The 20,176-nt window shown below is 37.6% G+C and overlaps 1 protein-coding gene and 1 pseudogene across 4 annotated transcripts; one reads left to right on the top strand and one right to left on the bottom strand.

Annotated features, from left to right (window-relative positions):
* Nucleotides 1-108: 108 nt before the first annotated feature.
* LOC109095238 (zinc finger protein 131-like) lies at nucleotides 109-6,323 on the bottom strand. 4 transcript variants are annotated; one of them, XM_042762465.1, is made up of 7 exons: nucleotides 6,167-6,323; nucleotides 5,359-5,497; nucleotides 5,135-5,236; nucleotides 3,949-4,094; nucleotides 3,180-3,867; nucleotides 2,954-3,084; nucleotides 109-1,113 (listed from the first exon to the last, which is right to left on the bottom strand). In XM_042762465.1, the coding sequence occupies exons 2-7, from the start codon at nucleotides 5,480-5,482 to the stop codon at nucleotides 598-600; spliced, it is 1,707 nt and encodes a 568-aa protein (XP_042618399.1). In that variant the 5' UTR covers nucleotides 5,483-5,497; nucleotides 6,167-6,323; the 3' UTR covers nucleotides 109-597. The 4 variants fall into 4 exon arrangements, with proteins under 4 accessions (XP_042618399.1, XP_042618397.1, XP_042618400.1 ...); XM_042762463.1 differs by having other exon boundaries at nucleotides 5,359-5,512; XM_042762466.1 differs by lacking the exon at nucleotides 6,167-6,323 and adding an exon at nucleotides 5,773-6,122.
* A 2,007-nt stretch (nucleotides 6,324-8,330) lies between these two features.
* On the top strand, nucleotides 8,331-13,819 carry LOC109095243 (annotated as a pseudogene).
* The last annotated feature ends 6,357 nt before the right edge of the window (nucleotides 13,820-20,176 follow it).

The raw sequence follows: 20,176 nt of genomic DNA on the forward strand, positions 1-20,176 counted from the left end.
CCATGCCCTCTTCAGCACTAACGAGTTGCTGCATATCCCAATTACACTTAATTTCCTGTTCACATAAAACACTGCTACTGAAAACAGGCTCAGAGTGCCACATCAGGGTTAAAACCTGTGACAAATATTTTATACATTATTTTATTGCTCTGTACAGATGAACAGCAAATTCACTAGAATGAATGGTGCAGACCATTGTATTTCAGCATTGACTGAAGCTCAAATACAGAACTGCATACATGCAGTCTCTTGATTATCTGGAGACACATTTTGCCTTTTAATTCTTTTATGAAAATAAACTTCTTACACAAACTATAAACATACATACAAAGATAACTTAAAAAAATTAATTCATTTCACCCCCGAAACAGTCTTAGCGACGTGCACTTTTCATGTAATAATTACATCTCTTACTATTCTTATCCACAACATACATTAAAAGCATGACTGAACCTGTGATCAGATTTATAGAGACACGGCTTTCTGAGAAGTGAAAAGCAAAGCTTACTGTATAATATTAATGTGGTAGGAAAGGAGAAAAGGCCTAGATCACCTTCCTAATTCATACTCAAAATGTCCATGCACAGGGGAGGCCTTTCATACATTTGCGGTCTTTTCTTCTTTCGGACTGTCCACTGCCTCTTGTTTAACTTCACAGTCTGCTGGTTCTGCAACAGTCACCTGTGCTATTTGGATTTCCATTGCTTGTTCTTTCAGTCTCTCGCCATCTACTTGTAAAACCATTGTCTCTTCTGCCCCACCCACAGTCTGAGAAGGCTGTAGCAGTGTCTCTTCCTCCACTATGAGAGTCTCCTCAACAGCAACAATGTCCACCGGCTCCACAGTGACATGCTCCACATGCATGCCGTCCTCCAGGATCACCCTCTCCTCTCCCTCCGCCACAGCCAAGACCGTGGTTGGGTCTGAAATCATGACCTCCTCTGTGACAATAACCTTCTCCTGTATGCCGTGGAGTTCTTGCAGATGAGTGTGGAGGTCTCTATGTTGCGTGAACCACTGATCGCAGATGGTGCAGTGGTTGGGTTTCTCACCCGTGTGTGTCACCAAATGGTCCTTGAAATGCTCCCAACTATTGAAAACACTGCTACAGACCTGAGAAGTGAAAAAGATAAGTGAGTAGGGCTGCACGAATAAGCAAAATAAAACTGATACTGCAATTATGGCTTAGTGTGATTTTCAAACTGCATTTAATTAAATCAATTTATTTTCAGTTTTTGGGATCGCAATAGACTGCAACCATCTTCCCAAACTTAAAATGACAACGCTTATAAACCCACAGTTTTCAACAAAAGAGAACAAGCCTGAAGTATTCTGTCAAAAATGAAGCCTGATGCTTTGGCGTTTGAAAATGATACATACATATACATACATATATATGTATGAGGTAGTCAAATGCATTCAATCAGATTGGTCTCGTAATGTAGCATGATCAAATGCGTTCGAACAGCCACAAAAGACCACCTCCTCTCTGCCTACTGACCTAATTCTATAACATTACAGGACGTGAAGGCGAAAAAATGTCTAAAACAAACCCACAGCGTTCAACAGTTTTGTAGCTATCATAGCAGAAACGAAAGCTGCTGCTCTTCTAATCATTTTCTGTTGTCTCCTTTTGCATTCTTATGTAAATTGCGCAGGCATATTTCGAAATACTAGATTGAAAGATCAGAAACAGCCCATACATACTCTTGCCCATAGACCCTCCCCTCAAAAGGGCAGAAGTGGTTGAAAGTGGACAAAGAGTTGGATTTAAAACACCAGGGCCCGTATTCACAAAACATTTTATCTTACCACTTAGAGTTCTCCTAAATAGCAGTTAAAGTTTTTAGCTAAGGGTTTTCTCTTAAAACCTGTTCAAATTTTACTAAGGAACAGAGGGAAGTTTAAGCTAAGAGTAAGGGCACGGTTGACCTCGTTGCTATGGATGATGTCAGCTTGCTTACTGACTATGCCCACAGTGATTGGCCAATAGTCTCTGTCAGAGATTTATTCATAGAAAGACTGCAATATTATGTTGCTATATTTAAATAAAGGTTTAAAAAAAAAAAACCTGCTAATTGCCACATTCAAATAAAGATTTTAAAATGCAGGCCCTGTGTCACTTATTAAACAAGTATATGTTCAGCTAATTGTCAGCCTCTTACATGCTTCTCATAATTAGTGAATATAAACACATAAACATATAAACAGCCTTTTAATTAACAGAGTAGAACAATCATAGCTGATAGAAAGGCATGCAAATGTAAAAGAAAACCAAACTGGACACAAGAACAGCTGTTACTTCTTGTTCAGCTGGTTATTGAAAACAAGGATATAATCAAAGGAAAATTTGGAGTTGGCATAACCTCTAAAACCAAAGCTGATACCATTTTAAAAGCTCATTATCGTCAAATGTTTCTAAAATGTTTATATTCTAAGGCAGACTGCAGGCAACAGCCATTTTAGGATAGTTTGTGGCTTGGTCTTAGTAACTTAGCAGTCCTCTTTGCTTACTCCGGAGCTAGTTTTAGTGTTAAAACGCTTTGTGAAACACTCTTAGAGCAATAATTTAGGAGTCCTTAATTTAGTACTGACACGCCAATTATTATAAAGGTTTTCTCCTAAATCAGCGAGTTATGTGCTACTTTTAGACTTAAGATGTTTTGTGAATACAGGCCTAGGTGTAAATGGGAATGCGGCTCCATTGTCTACTTGTTATCAGATCCAAAAAAAATCTTAATACCAATTGTAAACAGGGCCTAAAAATACCTGTTTTGAACCCCTACAGACAAGCACATAAAATCTGGAGCTTTAAAAAAAAACATAAATATTGCATTGAATGCAATATATTGCATTTTAAGATTACAATAGCAATTTTTCTAAATTTATTTTTTTAGCCTTATTAGTGATTAAAACTGCATGTTTGGATAATATGTTACTGGCTAAAACCAACCTGGCATTCATAGAGCTTCTTTCTCCCTTTTTTGGCTCCAGCGCCATTTTGACACGCTGACATGTGGCACTTCAGTGTACTGTTCCTGGCAAAACGTTCATGGCACTCTGGGCACTCAAAGGGTTTCTCACCTACACATACATGAATAAATGAAAAGCTGATTAGAGATTAAACTTGAATACATTTGTTAAAATGCATTTAACCTCACAATATCTCACCCACACACCTGTGTGCTTCCTTAAATGCTCTTTGAAGTGTCCAAAATGATCAAACTGCTTTTCACAGTACTCGCAAACATGCACTTTCTTTTTCTGCCGTCGGGATTGTTCCTCTGCATCAAAATGGTAATTACTCAGGTGCTGTTTAAGGGCTCCTTCGCGAGCGTATGTTTTGCCGCAGTGTCTGCAGACAAAGCCCCTATCTGGAGAAGCGGTGTGAGTCTTCATGTGCTGTTTGAGGTGGTAGTAGAGTTTGAAGCAGCGGTCGCACTTGTCACAACGGAAAAGGTTGTCCAGCTGAGAGATCTGAACCTCCACCACTTCAATATTCTCCAGGGTCTTGGAGGCCATCACAGCCTCTTCCTGCATCACTACTGTCTCATCTTCTTCATTTTTCATCACATGGAGCGTTTGCTTACCCTGCTGGTACTTGCTGGTGATGTCAGCCAATAAGGCCAAGGCAGAGTCATCCGATGAGGGTCCGGTGGAACTCCTGGCAGCATCCACTACTTCCACCAGGCCGCTTTCCTCCACCTCAATATGCTCCTCGCCAACCTCCACTTCAATTTCAACAGATTCAGTCTCCACTGAAGGAAGAGTCTCAGTGATCACATTGGAGGTCTCTGCAATCTTCCTCTTCTTAGCCTTGCTCTTTCCAGTCAAGGCCTGGGAGGAGTTTATTGAAGTGGTACCATTCTCTAGATGGAAGAAGAAACATAAGTTAAAAATCAACTTCAGGATAAAACCAGGCAAAAGAAAATGTACAATAATGAGAAACCTGTTGTTCAAGGCTTTGATCGCCTCCTGCATTTGAAGGTACTCTGCAGCTCTCCAGACATCAATGACTTCTTCCTGACCATTCACAGCTAACGTAGCTGTATAAGTGAACTCCATTAGATGGCGGAAGGCAGTGTTGCTTACACCTATTCATTGCAACAAAAATATTGCAGTAAAGTATATTATTGAGCATATAATATTTTAAGTATTTTTTAGATTACTATTAGTGCTGGGAGAACATAAAATGCAACAGCAGAAATGTGTCAACTTGTAGTTTTAACTGCTATCAACTTGGATACAAAAACCTGAGGTCTGATTTAAGTGGGTCAGGTTTAAAACTTTGATTAGAGCCAAAGACACGTTTCAGGAATGATATTGGTAGCCTCTTGTAATTATAATACAAATGTACTTTTACCGAATGGACCTGATGAGATGTGAATTCAAGCCAACTTTCCATTATTAGGTTTGGGTGTTTAACAATATTATTTGAAACAATTCATATCAATAGCTCTATGACCAATGCATTATCCTCCGTCTTCTCTGTCAATCTGTGATGCTGTGTGTAAATGGCCACACCCTCCGGAAAACTGGTGCAGGCAGCCGCACCAAAACATTCGCCCACATTTTTTGACAACTTGAATTTTAAAATATAGGCTACATTATTTGACAAAATGGGATTAAACATACTGTAGATAATGTAAATGTCATGAGGAAGCATAGAAGAAATGAATTTCATGAAGAAATATGATAGAAATTAGAAAAATGGGCATACTTTTAAATCTACACTGAGCATGTTTGTTATTTGTCATCTCTGATTATGGTCTGTGTCATACCCAGTCAAAAACCACTGATGTGCAAAGGTTCAGGCTGTGTAGACATTGCGTTTTTTTTGTGTGTTTTTTTTTTTTTTCAGGTCTAGCTGGGTCAAACTTGGGTCTAATTTTATCAAGCACACAGTACACACAGGTAAGATGGGATTTGGGTCAGATTCTAGGACCCAAGGAAACTGTGGTATATCTATTATCCGCTATTTTAAAAAATGCCACCAAGCAGAAAAGTCAACTGTGTTGCAAACAGGTGCTTCCAGTTTAAACAGATATACAGACATTATCCAGGATAAAAAGGCTACACTGTAATAATATATAACAGTTTTTGGTTCCATGCTGCTGTATGTATTGTTAGGTACCTTCAATCTCCACTAGAGGCTCTTGAGTGAAGTCCTGGAAGAATTTGTGGAAAAACTGACTGCAGGCAGCTAGAACAGCTTTGTGGGCCCTAAACTGATGTCCTGTTAAAGTAACCACAATCATCAACACCACCAAATATGTGCAACTGTTTATTCTACAGTATAATATTTTGCATAATTCAGAAAGATGTTAGATTTGGAGGTACAAAGGCCAGAAACCTTACCATCTACGATAAGAGTGATGTCTGTGAACTGATCCAGCTGACGCTGCTCATTCAGTTTGTCAAGCATCACTTTGTAATGGGCTGGAAACTCATGCCCATAGTCAACATCTCCATCAACAGACATGGCTCAGCCCTTTCCCTGCGCATGCAAGTACTATTAAGAAACAAACAGACATGACGGAGTCAGAAAATTATGTATGTATAATATGTATATTATACTACACAAAAGATGCATGTGACTTATTGATACCAAAAAGCAGTTACAATTGCTCAGCTCTTCTAAGTGGGTAGACATCTACAATATTAAAATATTAAATGTCAATGCATTTTGACAGCCAACATATTCTTCTACAAACTTTCACTAGCGTGTGTCATTTAACACAGACAATGCTTTCAGATAAATTAGGCACATACTTTGTAATGGCCCATATGCCAACAGATCCATAGAGTAGCGGGCATTTTTAAGCAGCAGCATGCCGAATAAGCGCGCATTTCTACAGGGAGCTTCTTTATGCAAGACGGGCTGCTTTACACCCAGCGGGTCAAACTGCTGCAAAAGCCACCTACTTCAACAGCCCAGCCGTCCTACAGAAAATATACAAACGGCAAAAGCAGCAATGTGTGCCAGTCAACTTCATGTTACTCGCACCCAGGGCCTGTGGATGATGCTAACGCATTCGCCATTTGTTTTCTGGACCATTGTCGTTACGTCATCAAATCGCGCATTAAAATGCTCTTTTAATCAGACAGATTCCCTTTCGGCTAAATAATGAGTGACGCCGGGTGTCTAACGCTCCCAAGAACTTACCCCGGGTGACGCTCTGATGTTTAGTGCAATAGGTTCTACTCGTTGGAGGCCTGAATCGATCAATGTGCTGTTTTTCCTCCGCTCGTCGGAAAAAGGGCGGTCGCTCCTGCTCTGGCCTCGAGTTCCCATAAGCCCCTGCGGAAGAGTTTTCGCGCGAGGCTGACAGGTGGTGGTTACCAGGGCGACGGAGCCCAAAGATTCTGTTATTTTCAAGTATGGAAAAGGTAAATAAATATTATACGTATTATAAGTAAAATTTTGGGTTGGCAGCCTGATTTGGATTAAAAGAAATCAATAATACTATAATTACTCTATAATTTATTTAAAAAAAAAAAAAAATACTAGTAAACCTATTGAATGCTTGTACAAACAATTCATTGATATATTAATATTATTATTATTGTTCACATTCTGGATTAATTTTAATGTTTATATTTCATTTAAAATTTTGAATATTTGAATATTTACATTTCATTTTAAATGTTTTGTTACTAAAACTTTTTCTTTTCAATTTTGAAGTAATTTTAATGTCTTTGTCATTTTTCAGTTTCAGTTTTAGTTATTTTAGATAAGATCAAATAAGATTTCTATATTTTTATTTCAAAAACACATTGGTGAAAAAATCAACATTTTATAAAGTCTAAAGAGAATATATATTTTGACCAATAAATCTGTAAGAAATAATTCTAGCAATATATTAATCATCTATAAGGCCTCAAACAGAAGTAATGTTACATTTTTCACAAAGGATATTTGAAGATAAGCTGAAATTTTAGATATTATAATGGTTTTTGTTTCCGTATTATTCATTGACAAACAGAGCTCTCCACTGCCCTCCTGAGGCACGACTGTGATACACTCTTAAAACTAAACGTTCTTTATTTGCATCGATGGTTCCATGAAGAACCTTTAACACCCATGGAACCTTTCCATTAAGAAAAAGTTGTTCTTTTAAGAACTGCTCACTGAGAGGTTCTTTGGAAGACTAAAAATGGTCCTTGTATGGCATGACTGTGAAAACACTTTCGGAATCTTTATTTTTGAGAGTGTAGTCTTAATATGACAAAATACTGATGCTTGTAAATGTAGTTCGAGCAAGAACTAAGATTTGATTGCTGGAAGCATGTATAAACTGTAAACTTAAATGTAAAAACAGAATACAACAAAACCTCACTCTAAAATATATTAAAATAGGAAGCAAACATCAAAAGGTTTATACATGAGCTGTTAAACCATTGCAGGTTTGGTTGTTAAACATTAGGCTAATCTAAAAATGATTGTCCTAAAATTGAAAAAGTACCTAAAATCAAATAGATTAGACAATTTCTCAAGATGCTATTAAATTTAATGTACTGTTGTTCATTGATTTGGATATTCAGTTTATTATTTATTAAGAATAGACAAATGTATTGTCAAGATTTATGAGATCCAATTTATCTTTAATGATTTCATAACACCTTCTTCAAGTTATCTATTAACTAGCAGTAATCAGTAAAATGTGTGTTAACTGCATCTAAAGTGCATCACATCATGAGATCTGATCATGAAGATGAACTATTGATAAATCATAAAACAAACCAGATGGAATGTCTTTGAATGTTTGAAATGTGTTTGGATGTTTATGTAAGTTTTAAATACTGTCTTCCAAGAAAATGTGCTCTATCATTGTTTTTCCAGTCTTACAGAATTTTAAGAACACGGCGTTCATCAAAGTTCAGACTCAAAGAGACAGGAAGCTTCAAAGTTTCATCTCAGCAGAAAAAGTGCTGACACTGCTGCAAAGAAAAAAAGAAAAAAAATTATTCTAGGATGTTAAGAGAACCGTGCAAATAAATGATTATTGACTCTATACAATGTAATGCTTTAATAACTGTGTTGCACACAATGGTCTGATACACAATTGGTTGTAATTTCTTGCACCCAGACCACCCCCCTCCCCCCAACTGTTTAATATCTAGACATTTTTTGACGAAAACAAATCTTAACTTTGCCATCAGTTTTTCTTTTACTTTTTTCATGAAAAATACATGAGTTAAGAAATAAAACAGCCAGAAAGGGAAACAATTAAAAAGAAAATAAAAAATGTACTTTGGCAGAGACAAATACCAATGCTAATCCTGTTAGATATTCTCCCTTTTTTTTCTCCCCGCTCAAGCTCTGTCTTGTCACAGGGACAGAGGGACCTCTGGCCCACTTTCAGTCAGGAAAAACAAGAGGAGTATAAATAGGAGGAGCCGTGTGGGAGCGGGTTGTTTTTGTCTAGAACCAGCTCAGAAAGTATCACTGCTGAAGACTTTCAAGACTCCAAAACAAGTAAGTGCACTCATCAGTTATGGGATATCATACTTTTTAGATTTCTTCTTCTTCTTCTTCTTCTTCTTCTTCTTTCAGCTGTTTTTAAAAATATCTTATTTGCATTACTGTACCTTTTTTAATTATTCAAATATACTTAAAGTTAATTAAGGTATCAATGCATTATTTAAAACGAGTTTGCACATTGGTTTGGCTCGGACAGCTCCATGTCATGAAAATTTACAATGTCCTTCAATAGCATCTGGATGGATCTAGCAGTGCATTACAATAGTCCAGTCTAGAGGTCATGAATGCATGAACTAGCTTTTGTGCATCAAAAACAGGTAACATGTTTTGTGGATTGGCAATGTTTCTAAGATGGAAGAGTGCTGTTTTTGTAATATGGTAAATACGATTTTCAAAAGACAAGTTACTGTCTAATATAAAACCCAGATTTTTGACAGTAGAGGTAGTAACAGTACAGCTGGCTAGTTGCAAATTGTAATCCAAGAGATTCTGTGTACTCTATTTTGGTCCAATAAGTAATATCTCTGTCTTATCCGAATTTAATAGGAGAAAATTATTGGTCATCCAATCTTTTATATTTTTAACACACTCTGTTATCTTAGATAATTTAGAAGTTTTATCTGCTCTTGTTGAGATATATAGTTGAGTATCATCAGCATAACAGTGGAAACTAATCCCATTTTTTCTAATAATATTACCAAGGGGCAACATGTATATTGAAAATAGCAGAGGATCTAGGACAGATCCTTGTGGCACTCCATTCTTTACTGGTGATAATTGAGATGACGCCCCATTTAAATAAACAAAGTGGCAGCGATCGGACAGGTAGAATCTAAACCATCTTAAAGCCTTTCTTGAATACCCGTATAGTTTTGTAATCGATCTATGAGTATGTCATGATCTATGGTGTCGAACTCGGCACCAAGATCATGTTTGTTGCTGATTGTCAGGTTGGATTTGTATTAACATTTTAAAATTCAAATTCCGCCTTTTTTATGGATGTGAGACAAACTGTTGATCTTTTTTTAGGTTAGTGGGTCTGTTGTTTGGAGTCATGTGGAAGGCATTGAGCCTTACACTGGCTCTCTGCCTGCTGGTGGGCTGTAGTGCAGAGAGCGAGACAGACGGAGCCCGCTGTAAATTTCCGCCCGTGTGGAAGGTCAAAGAGGAGGAGCCCATGAAGGACACTCTTGGAAATGTAACAGTGGTGGCTTACCTCCAGGCCAGCTCGCTGTTCTGCTTGGAGCAAGCATCGAAGTGAGTGCAGACTTTTTAAATTTATACTAAAATTCAAACGTATCTAAGAAAAACAGCAAAACTTTGATGAGATCTTGTTTTTCAAACCGTTATCTGGTTGCATTCTTTGTAGTGTACTGTTTATACAAGGTGTATTTATCTAATCCAACGTGTTGAATGTTCTTCAAGGCTCTATAACTTACACCTGAAGTTAGAGAACCAAGGTTATGTAAATATAAACTACATGGTGGTAAACAATCGAGATGAAAGGTCCCAACGGCTGCACCACTTACTCAAAGAAAGACTGATGAATATCGCCCTCTATGCCCAAGACCTCAGTCAGCCGGATCTCTGGGAGGCAGTAAATGCTGAGAAGGATGACATCTTGGTCTATGACAGGTTTGGCTCACCACTCATCCAGTTTAATTAGGGCTGCATGATTATGACAAAAATCATAATTGTAACCCTTGAAATTGTAATTGCGATTATTAATTACGATTATCACAATTTACATTGAATGATGTTTATACCATTGTTTGAAGTAACTGCATGCCGTATTTTTTACATGAAAATAAACAAGCTGAAATCACTCAAAGAGAAAATCTTTTATTGCTTTTCTATAGCATTAAGGCTCAAATGTCAACTGTACATTGGATTGGTTTCTTCTTTAAATAATAAAAAAAGTGAAAAATATGAATGGTATTATAATGTTATACTAACACTAAAATTAAAACAATGGAAAAACCCTTAAGATAATCTGTAAAAAGAAAAAAAAATGCATCTTAAGCACTCAGAATAACATAAGTGGACTTTGAATGATTAATTGCCGCTTTGAATGATTACGTAATTACGGCATCTGTAATTTTAATCGCGATTATAAATTCGATTAATTGTGCAGCCCTAAGTTTAATTCACCTAATGAACATGATCAATATATTACTTTAATAATATTTTACTAAACACCTTTTTTCTACCAGTTGTGGCCGACTCACTTACCATCTGTCTCTTCCCTACACCATCCTGAGCCACCCACACGTGGAGGAGGCCATAAGAAATACCTTTTGTGGTGGTATTTGCGGAGAATGCAGCATGGAGGTAAAACAGCAGTGATATATACTCGTCAACATTTGAAGTGGATCAAAACCTTTAATCAAAGTTTTCCTAAAACCTAAAAACAAAATGCATTGTTGTCTTAAGACAACTTTGATTAACTTTTTGATCCACTTCAAATGTTGACTACTGTATATATATATATATATATATATATATATATATACACACACATACATACACACACACACACACACGTATAAACACTTTTAATTCTGTTGTTCATTACAGATATTCGTATTCAGTATATTGTTCATTTATTTATTATTCTATATTATGGTATATGTTTTATACATAAATGCACATTTAAGGTAAGAATCCTCTATACTGGTATTATTTAATGGGCTATAAAACACAACAACAACAACAAAAATTTAATGTTCAAAATTACTTTTAATGTTTTAAACTTTTTTCTCTCTGGCTATTGTTTCTATTTTTTTATAATATATTTTGTATTCTATATTTATTGATACAATTTCATGTAAGCATGAATAAAGCATGTTTAAAAAGTTTCATTCTTAATTGGGATCTATTCTTATGGCTCCACGAAGAACCTTTAACATCATTTCCATTGCATAAACAGTTTCCATTGCATGGAAAAGGGTTCTTCAGATTAATAAACTGTTCACTGAATGGTTCTTTGGGGAACCCAAAAGGGTTCCTCTATGGCGAGACTGAAAAAAAAAGAAAGAAAGAAAAAACCTTTTAGAAGCTTTATTTTTATGACTGCATATAGTATTTTAGATTTGCCCTTTTTTTTCCTCTGGTCATTACAGAGTTTCTCTGCAACTTGAACATTGCAAGAAAAACCACAGATGAGAATACAAGCAGTAGAGGAAGAACGGCATCATCATCAGGAACATCATGGTCATCATGGGCATGGTCATGAAGGGCATCACTCCGAGGGCGTTGAAAGGGACAGGCAAGGTGGCTCCCACCATCATCGCCATCACAACCACGGCCAACAACAGGTTGATTTGGGTCAGCAGATGCTGGCCCAGGTTGACTTTGGTCAGGCAGCCATTGAGCCACCAGTCATGAAACGGCCTTGAGCTAAGCACACTAGGTGAAAAGTTCAGTACAGCTGACAGCAGGGGGCAGACGCGTCTGCCACCAGCTGATGCTGTCACTGACGACAGCTCTTTGACGACAGCAACGGGCGTGTGGCAGGCCTCTGACACTGTGAGGGGGCTCTTCCAGCCTCCTGACGCTGACAGGGCCTGAAGGAGGACACCACATCAGGGAGACCTGACAGTGACGTCCCGCCCCACCAGCTGAATGAGAGCTGTCACAGAAAAAACCTGAGCCTGACCAGCAGGGGAAGCAAAGTTGAGTATGACAGGAAAGTAAACAGGGCCATTGGCTTTGTAACAATCTTGTCTGATCATTTACAGCTTCACATAAACATCAGTGAACCCCACATTGCTGGTCAACGCTCACAATTAATCTTACCAACTAGTATTTACACCTCAGCGTTTTGGCTAGCACTGGGACTTTAGCATCCCATTGGAAAAATTTGCTAATTGGTTATTGTTATAGAAGAAAGATAAATAATTCAGATACATCTAAATGACTACATTTGCACTAGATTTGGATTTTTTTTTTTATTATCTGTAATATAACAAATAAACTTCCAGTGTCTGGTTTGCTTTCTGAGAGTGTGTTAGGTTCATCATGTTAGTGTCTTTTTCACCTCTAGATGCTTTATGTGGCCTTTATGAAAGCAGGTGCAGAAACTATGCGCTAGTGGGTGCCTGTTTGATGTTAGGCCACATAGAGCAGAGGGCAACGGGCATGTAACATACGTAACCATTGCTATACCCAAAGCTATACTATATGAACATCTGTGGTATTAAAATCTTTTTTTTTTTTTTTTAATTCTGTTGTTCATTACAGATATTAGGTATTCAGTATATTGTTCATTTATTTATTATTCTAATTTAATGGTATATGTTTTATACATAAATGCACATTTAAGGTAAGAATCCTCTATACTGGTATTATTTAATGGGCATATAAAACAACAACAACAACAAAAATTTTAATGTTCAAAATTACTTTTAATGTTTAAACTTTTTTCTCTGGCTATTGTTTTTTTATAATATATTTTGTATTCTATATTTATTGATACAATTTCATGTAAGCATGAATAAAGCATGTTTAAAAAAGTTTCATTCTTAATTGGGATCTATTCTATGGCTCCACGAAGAACCTTTAACATCATTTCCATTGCATAAACAGTTTCCATTGCATGGAAAAGGGTTCTTCAGATTAATAAAATGTTCACTGAATGGTTCTTTGGGGAACCCAAAAGGGTTCCTCTATGGCGAGACTGAAAAAAAAAGAAAGAAAGAAAAAACCTTTTAGAAGCTTTATTTTTATGACTGCATATAGTATTTTAGATTTGCCCTTTTCCTCTGGTCATTACAGAGTTCTCTGCAACTTGAACATTGCAAGAAAACCACAGATGAGAATACAGCAGTAGAGGAAGAACGGCATCATCATCAGGAACATCATGGTCATCATGGGCATGGTCATGAAGGGCATCACTCCGAGGGCGTTGAAAGGGACAGGCAAGGTGGCTCCCACCATCATCGCCATCACAACCACGAGGCCAACACAGGTTGATTTGGGTCAGCAGATGCTGGCCCAGGTTGACTTTTGGTCAGGCAGCCATTGAGCCACCAGTCATGAAACGGCCTTGAGCTAAAGCACAGCATAGGTGAAAAAGTTCAGTACAGCTGACAGCAGGGGGCAGACGCGTCTGCCACCAGCTGATGCTGACACTGACGACAGCTCTTTGACGACAGCAACGGGCATGTGGCAGGCCTCTGACACTGTGAGGGGGCTCTTCCAGCCTCCTGACGCTGACAGGGCCTGAAGGAGGACAACCACATCAGGGAGACCTGACAGTGACGTCCCGCCCCACCAGCTGAATGAGAGCTGTCACAGAAAACCTGAGCCTGACCAGCAGGGGACGCAAGTTGAGTATGACAGGAAAAGTAAACAGGGCCATTGGCTTTGTAACAATCTTGTCTGATCATTTACAGCTTCACATAAACATCAGTGAACCCCACATTGCTGGTCAACGCTCACAATTAATCTTACCAACTAGTATTTACACCTCAGCGTTTGGCAGCACTGGACTTTAGCATCCCATTTGGAAAAATTTGCTAATTGGTTATTGTTAGAAGAAAGATAAATAATTCAGATACATCTAAATGACTACATGTGCACTAGATTTGGATTTTTTTTTTATTATCTGTAATATAACAAATAAACTTCCAGTGTCTGTTTGCTTCTGAGAGTGTGTTAGGTTCATCATGTTAGTGTCTTTTCACCTCTAGATGCTTTATGTGGCCTTTATGAAAGCAGGTGCAGAAACTATGCGCTAGTGGTGCCTGTTTGATGTTAGGCCACATAGAGCAGAGGGCAAAGGTCATGTAACATCCTGTAACCCTTGCTATACCCAAAGCTATACTATATGAACATCTGTGGTATTAAAATCTTTTTTTTTTTTTTTTTTGTATTATTATTGTTCTGGTATTCAGAAAGATGTTTTAGGTTTGCTGTTTGGAGATGGGGGTGGTAAAGTAGGTGGATAGATTATGATCTTAAAAGTTTTTTCTTAAGAACCAAACTCTGTAATGCACTACTTCAGAATCTATATCTGTTTTCTTTTAGTTCTTCTAGAACAGATGTTGTAAGGGGATTGTAAAATGCATTTCATACTTGGCATTACACAAATATTAATGGATCATAGGGAAATGCACAAAACTGTCATTTTTACTACACATTTATTAGAGTGGAATTTGTATCCAAGGGAGTAACTGGAAAAAGGTTAGGCCATTGGTATATTGGGAAAGATTGTTTGAAACATTTTACATACTTAATGAAGGTTTTCTGGAAGAGAGAGAGAGAGAGAGAGAGAGAGAGAGAGAGAGAGAGAGAGATGTTACTCAGATAAATTCAAATAAAGTTTTTTTAAAAAAAAACAACCTCTACTCACTCATTATCTGTGAACTGTGAGTGAACTTTACTTTGATTTTTATACATAACATATGTGCAACAGACACAAAACATCCAACAAGTAATTTGAAATTGTACATTTTGACTGATAACTTAAGTTAATTTATTTATTAATGTATTTTAATTCAATGTATTCATTTAATTTGATTACTTATAAATACGTTATTATAAATTAATTTATAACATACAATTATTTGTTTTAACACTAATATGTAAAACAGAAAATGTAATAATTCAATATAATACAGAACTAGAAATTTGGAGAAAAAACATAATTGTTTTGATGAATGTACAGATATGTTATTTACAAGTGTACAGTTTATGTAGTTTACACTTTTTTCAGATGCTATGTATAAATGTGTCAGTTATAATGGGCAATGTATAGTTATGAATTTGCTGTTCTTGTGCCTGACTGTTCTGGTGGTCGGTGCTCTGTAGCGCTGACCAGAGGGCAACAGATGAAAGAGAGAGTGGACTGGGTGTGTGGGGTCCAAAGTGAGTTTCTTAGCCATTTTCCTCAATCTGGAAGTGTAAAGATCTTGGAGGTTGGGCAGGGGGGAACCAATAATCCTCTCAGCAGTCCTGACTGTCTGTTGTAGTCTCTTGATGTCTGATCTGGTAGCTGAACCAAATGGATGGATAAACACAGGATGGACTTAATGATGGCCAACTGTTTCAGCAGCTACTGTGGCAACTTGATCTCCACAGTTGGTGAAGGAAGTACAGCCTGTGCTGGGTTTTTTTTAGTAATGTGAGTGTCCCATTTCAGGTCCTGAGAGATGGTGGTGCCCAGGAACCTCCCAAGAATAAAATATGATTATTTAATCATGTAAATATTAATTACATGATTAAATAATCATGTTTTATTCTTGAATTAATGATTTTATTCATGAATTATTACCTAAAAATTATTTTCATTTTTTTTTTTATTTAATAGATGGCTTATAAATGCATGCTTTTATTATGAATTAATTTATAATATATAATATACCGTTTTTTTTAATAGTTAAGCAACTATTGGTAACACTTTATTAATAACAGATAACCCTAACCCTATAAGTACACGTTGTACTTAGTACTTGGGTAATTACATTGCAACTATGACACCTTAAATAAAGTGTAACCTAAATATTATAATAATATTTTATAATTTTCAACGTATTTTATTATATATTTCATATTTTATTTAGATATATTTATGAAAGTATTATATTTTAATTATACATTTAATCGTTTCAGTCATTAGCAAACTGAATTCACCATACATTTTTAAAGGGAAAATATAACGATATGAAACCTGTTCAAACCTGTTACTGTTCGTTCTACTGTTTTATGTCATTCCGAAGTTCACCGACAGATGGCGCGCGCGCACTGATTCATCTTTCGTCCACGTTGCTTTCCCTTTGAGAGCCTCTCCAGCATTTTTCTCCCAGACCCGCTGCTCTCTGCAGCGTTTCCTTTTAGATCCGGTTAGACACACAGATGTCTCTTGCCATGCGCGTGCAACTTAAACATAGTCTCCTGGCAGAAAACACAGGTAAAGAGAAAGTGAAGGAGAAATGAGCATTTTAAACGCTGCCACGCAAATACCTTTTCTGAAAATGACTTGCAGTATTAATAGCAGGACAGCATACGAGCCTCTAAATTGCAGACTGAAGGCTGGAATAACTTTTAACTGCACGATTTTTGCAACGATTTCCCTCCGATTTTCTGTGGGTTGCAGGCCCGGTGTTCTGTGGATTTGTCCTACCCTGTCAGATTTTGCAACCTCCCATTAAAACAGTGGGTAGCACAATTCAACAACGAAAAATGCTACCTGTAAAGTTATGGTTTATTAACGTCTAACGTTACACCTACCACAACCCTAAACCTACCCTTATAGTTATGCAGATACATTAAATATTGTTCAGCCTGAGAAAAATGCAGCAATATTGATGTGTTAGAGTCAATATCTGGCAAGACTTTACACTGCATGGCCTCATAGCTGGTTAAGGGGCCTGGATACAGTAGCCTATACACACACATGCACATACAGTACAGGTCCTTCTCAAAAAATTAGCATATTGTGAAAAAGTTCATTATTTTCCATAATGTAATGATAAAAAATAAACTTTCATATATTTTAGATTCATTGCACACCAACTGAAATATTTCAGGTCTTTTATTGTTTTAATACTGATAATTTTTGGCATACAGCCCATGAAAACCCAAAATTCCTATCTCAAAAAATTAGCATATCATGAAAAGGTTCTCTAAACGAGCTATTAACCTAATCATCTGAATCAATTAATTAACTCTAAACACCTGCAAAAGATTCCTGAGGCTTTTAAAAACTCCCAGCCTGGTTCATTACTCAAAACCGCAATCATGGGTAAGACTGCCGACCTGACTGCTGTCCAGAAGGCCATCATTGACACCCTCAAGCGAGAGGGTAAGACACAGAAAGAAATTTCTGAATGAATAGGCTGTTTCCCAGAGTGCTGTATCAAGGCACCTCAGTGGGAAGTCTGTGGGTAGGAAAAAGTGTGGCAAAAAAAACGCTGTACAACGAGAAGAGGAGACCGACCCCTGAGGAAGATTGTGGAGAAGGACCGATACCTGACCTTGGGGGACCTGCGGAAGCGGTGGACTGAGTCTGGAGTAGAAACATCCAGAGCCACCGTGCACAGGCGTGTGCTTTTGAACCAGAAACAGCGGCAGAAGCGCCTGACCTGGGCTACAGAGAAGCAGCACTGGACTGTTGCTCAGTGGTCCAAAGTACTTTTTTTCGGATGAAAGCAAATTTTGCATGTCATTCGGAAATCAAGGTGCCAGAGTCTGGAGGAAGACTGGGGAGAAGGAAATGCCAAAATGCCTGAAGTCCAGTGTCAAGTACCCACAGTCAGTGATGGTCTGGGGTGCCATGTCAGCTGCTGGTGTTGGTCCACTGTGTTTTATCCAGGGCAGGGTCAATGCAGCTAGCTATCAGGAGATTTTGGAGCACTTCATGCTTCCATCTGCTGAAAAGCTTTATTGGAGATGAAGATTTCGTTTTTCAGCACGACCTGGCACCTGCTCACAGTACCAAAACAACTGGTAAATGGTTTACTGACAATGGTATTACTGTGCTCAATTGGCCTGCCAACTCTCCTGACCTGAACCCCATAGAGAATCTGTGGGATATTGTGAAGAGAAAGTTGAAAGACGCAAGACCCAACACTCTGGATGAGCTTAAGGCCGCTATCGAAGCATCCTGGGCCTCTATAACACCTCAGCAGTGCCACAGGCTGATTGCCTCCATGCCACGCCGCATTGAAGCAGTCATTTCTGCAAAAGGATTCCCGACCAAGTATTGAGTTCATAACTGAACATAATTATTTGAAGGTTGACTTTTTTTTGTATTAAAAACACTTTTCTTTTATTGGTCGGATGAAATATGCTAATTTTTTTGAGATAGGAATTTTGGGTTTTCATGAGCTGTATGCCAAAATCATCAGTATTAAAACAATAAAAGACCTGAAATATTATCAGTTGGTGTGCAATGAATCTAAAATACATGAAAGTTTAATTTTTATCATTACATTATGGAAAATAATGAACTTTTTCACAATATGCTAATTTTTTGAGAAGGACCTGTATATATTAGTGGCGTCCGTTGCTGTGAAGCTAAGAGTGCTTCATTCATAACCACTAACGTAAAAAAGCTGCACAACGAATCTCTTATTTACATTGCATCAACACTTTGTTATAAAGACATGGTTCCTGCTGAATACAATACCTGAGAAAAAAAAAAAACTCAATGTTGAGCGGTACATTAAGTGGATTCTTACTTAAACACTTCTGATTCAAGAAATCAATTGATATGTCTGTGATTGGCTACATTGCTCAACGCTGCAAAAACACATTGAAACAAAAATCAATCTCCAAAGTGCAAACCATAACGCACTGGATAGTTTGCCAAATCTGCAATAAAATGGCATTAATATATAGCTTTAACTGAGGGTGCTTTTGATTTAGTTTGAGGGTGTTTAGCACCCCTGTAGAACCGGGCCTGGTGGGTTGTGTGGACAAGCAATAATTTGACCTTGAAACATTTATAGCAAAAGATCAAGACGTTCCCTTGATCGTTTCAACAGCCCTCGAGATGCTCTTGAGATCTCAAACCTCCTGTTCAAAGCATGCATTGCAAAAGGTCAACAAGCCAGTAGAGGCAATAAATGGTCAAGGTGGGTGGCTTTGATAGGCTTAATTGGCCTGAAGATCCAGTGCAGGAGAGCAGAGGCTCATGGCCAATTACTTACAATGTCCTGAGAGGCGGACTGTGAGAGCGGGGTACACAGATTCAATCAGCCTCACACAGTGTTGCTAAGTACACACCACTCTCCAAATTGCCTGATCTGCTTTCGCTATCAGTTAGGGTCCTGCTGCTTCTGTATCTGCTTAGTAGAGACCGGAGAGCTTCTATCTGGTACTTGCTGGATGCCTGCTCTTCCCCTTGTTCGCAGTACATTAAGGCTTCGGTGGTGTTGACCTGGCCTTCATAATGCATCAGGCCCTTTCCACAGCATGGCTCTCAGTGATGTAGTTAAGTTAGTCCGTCACACACATCATGCCAACATCATACTAATGGACCCCTTGTGCTGTAGGTTACAGTTTGTTCCTGTTTTCCATTACAAGCCTGTGAAATAAGAATGAAAACAACTTCCTGATGTGCATGAACTGGATATTACCTTTGTGCAAGTAAGATGATTCATTTATTATCATAAGTGTCATATCCATCTATAGTGTGGCAGGCCACAGAAATAGTAAAGAATATGTACCTTATTAAAAGATTAGTTCACTTTCAAATTAAAATTTTCTGATAATTTATTCACCCTCATGTCATCCAAAATGTTCATGTCTTTCTTCCTTCAGTCGAAAAGAAATTAAGGTTTTTGAGGAAAACATCCCAGAATTTTGGTCCATATAGTGGAATTCAGTTGTTACCAAATGGTTGAAGGTCCAAATTGCAGTTTCAGTGCAGCTTCAAAGGGCTCTACACGATCCCAGCAGAGGAATAAGTATCTTATCTAGTCAAACCATCGGCCATTTTCTTAAATTCAAAGGGCTCTAAAAGATATTTGTATAGTTATAAGTAGCTCTGTTTGCGCATGTGCATCTTCAATTCACGTATTACATAATCCTGTTGGAAAGGTCACGTGCAGTTAACTCTTCGTCTGTGTACTCTGGTTCAGAAAGATAGAGTAGGGTCGAAAAACTCTCATAGTAGTTTAGATTGACTATCCTTCGTTTTAAAAATTTTTTTTTTTTTTTGGTTAATTGTTTTTTTTTTTATGT

Source organism: Cyprinus carpio, chromosome A8 (genome assembly GCF_018340385.1).
Source record: "Cyprinus carpio isolate SPL01 chromosome A8, ASM1834038v1, whole genome shotgun sequence".
Lineage (NCBI taxonomy): Eukaryota > Metazoa > Chordata > Actinopteri > Cypriniformes > Cyprinidae > Cyprinus > Cyprinus carpio.

Excerpts from the sequence above, each read along its gene's own strand:
- LOC109095238 (XM_042762465.1), bottom strand. The coding sequence starts at position 5,482 with ATGTCTGTTGATGGAGATGTTGACTATGGGCATGAGTTTCCAGCCCAT. Across the intron at positions 5,237-5,358 it reads CATCACTCTTATCGTAGATG|GACATCAGTTTAGGGCCCAC; the intron begins GTAAGGTTTCTG and ends TTACTTTAACAG. Across the intron at positions 4,095-5,134 it reads GCCTCTAGTGGAGATTGAAG|GTGTAAGCAACACTGCCTTC; the intron begins GTACCTAACAAT and ends TGCAATGAATAG.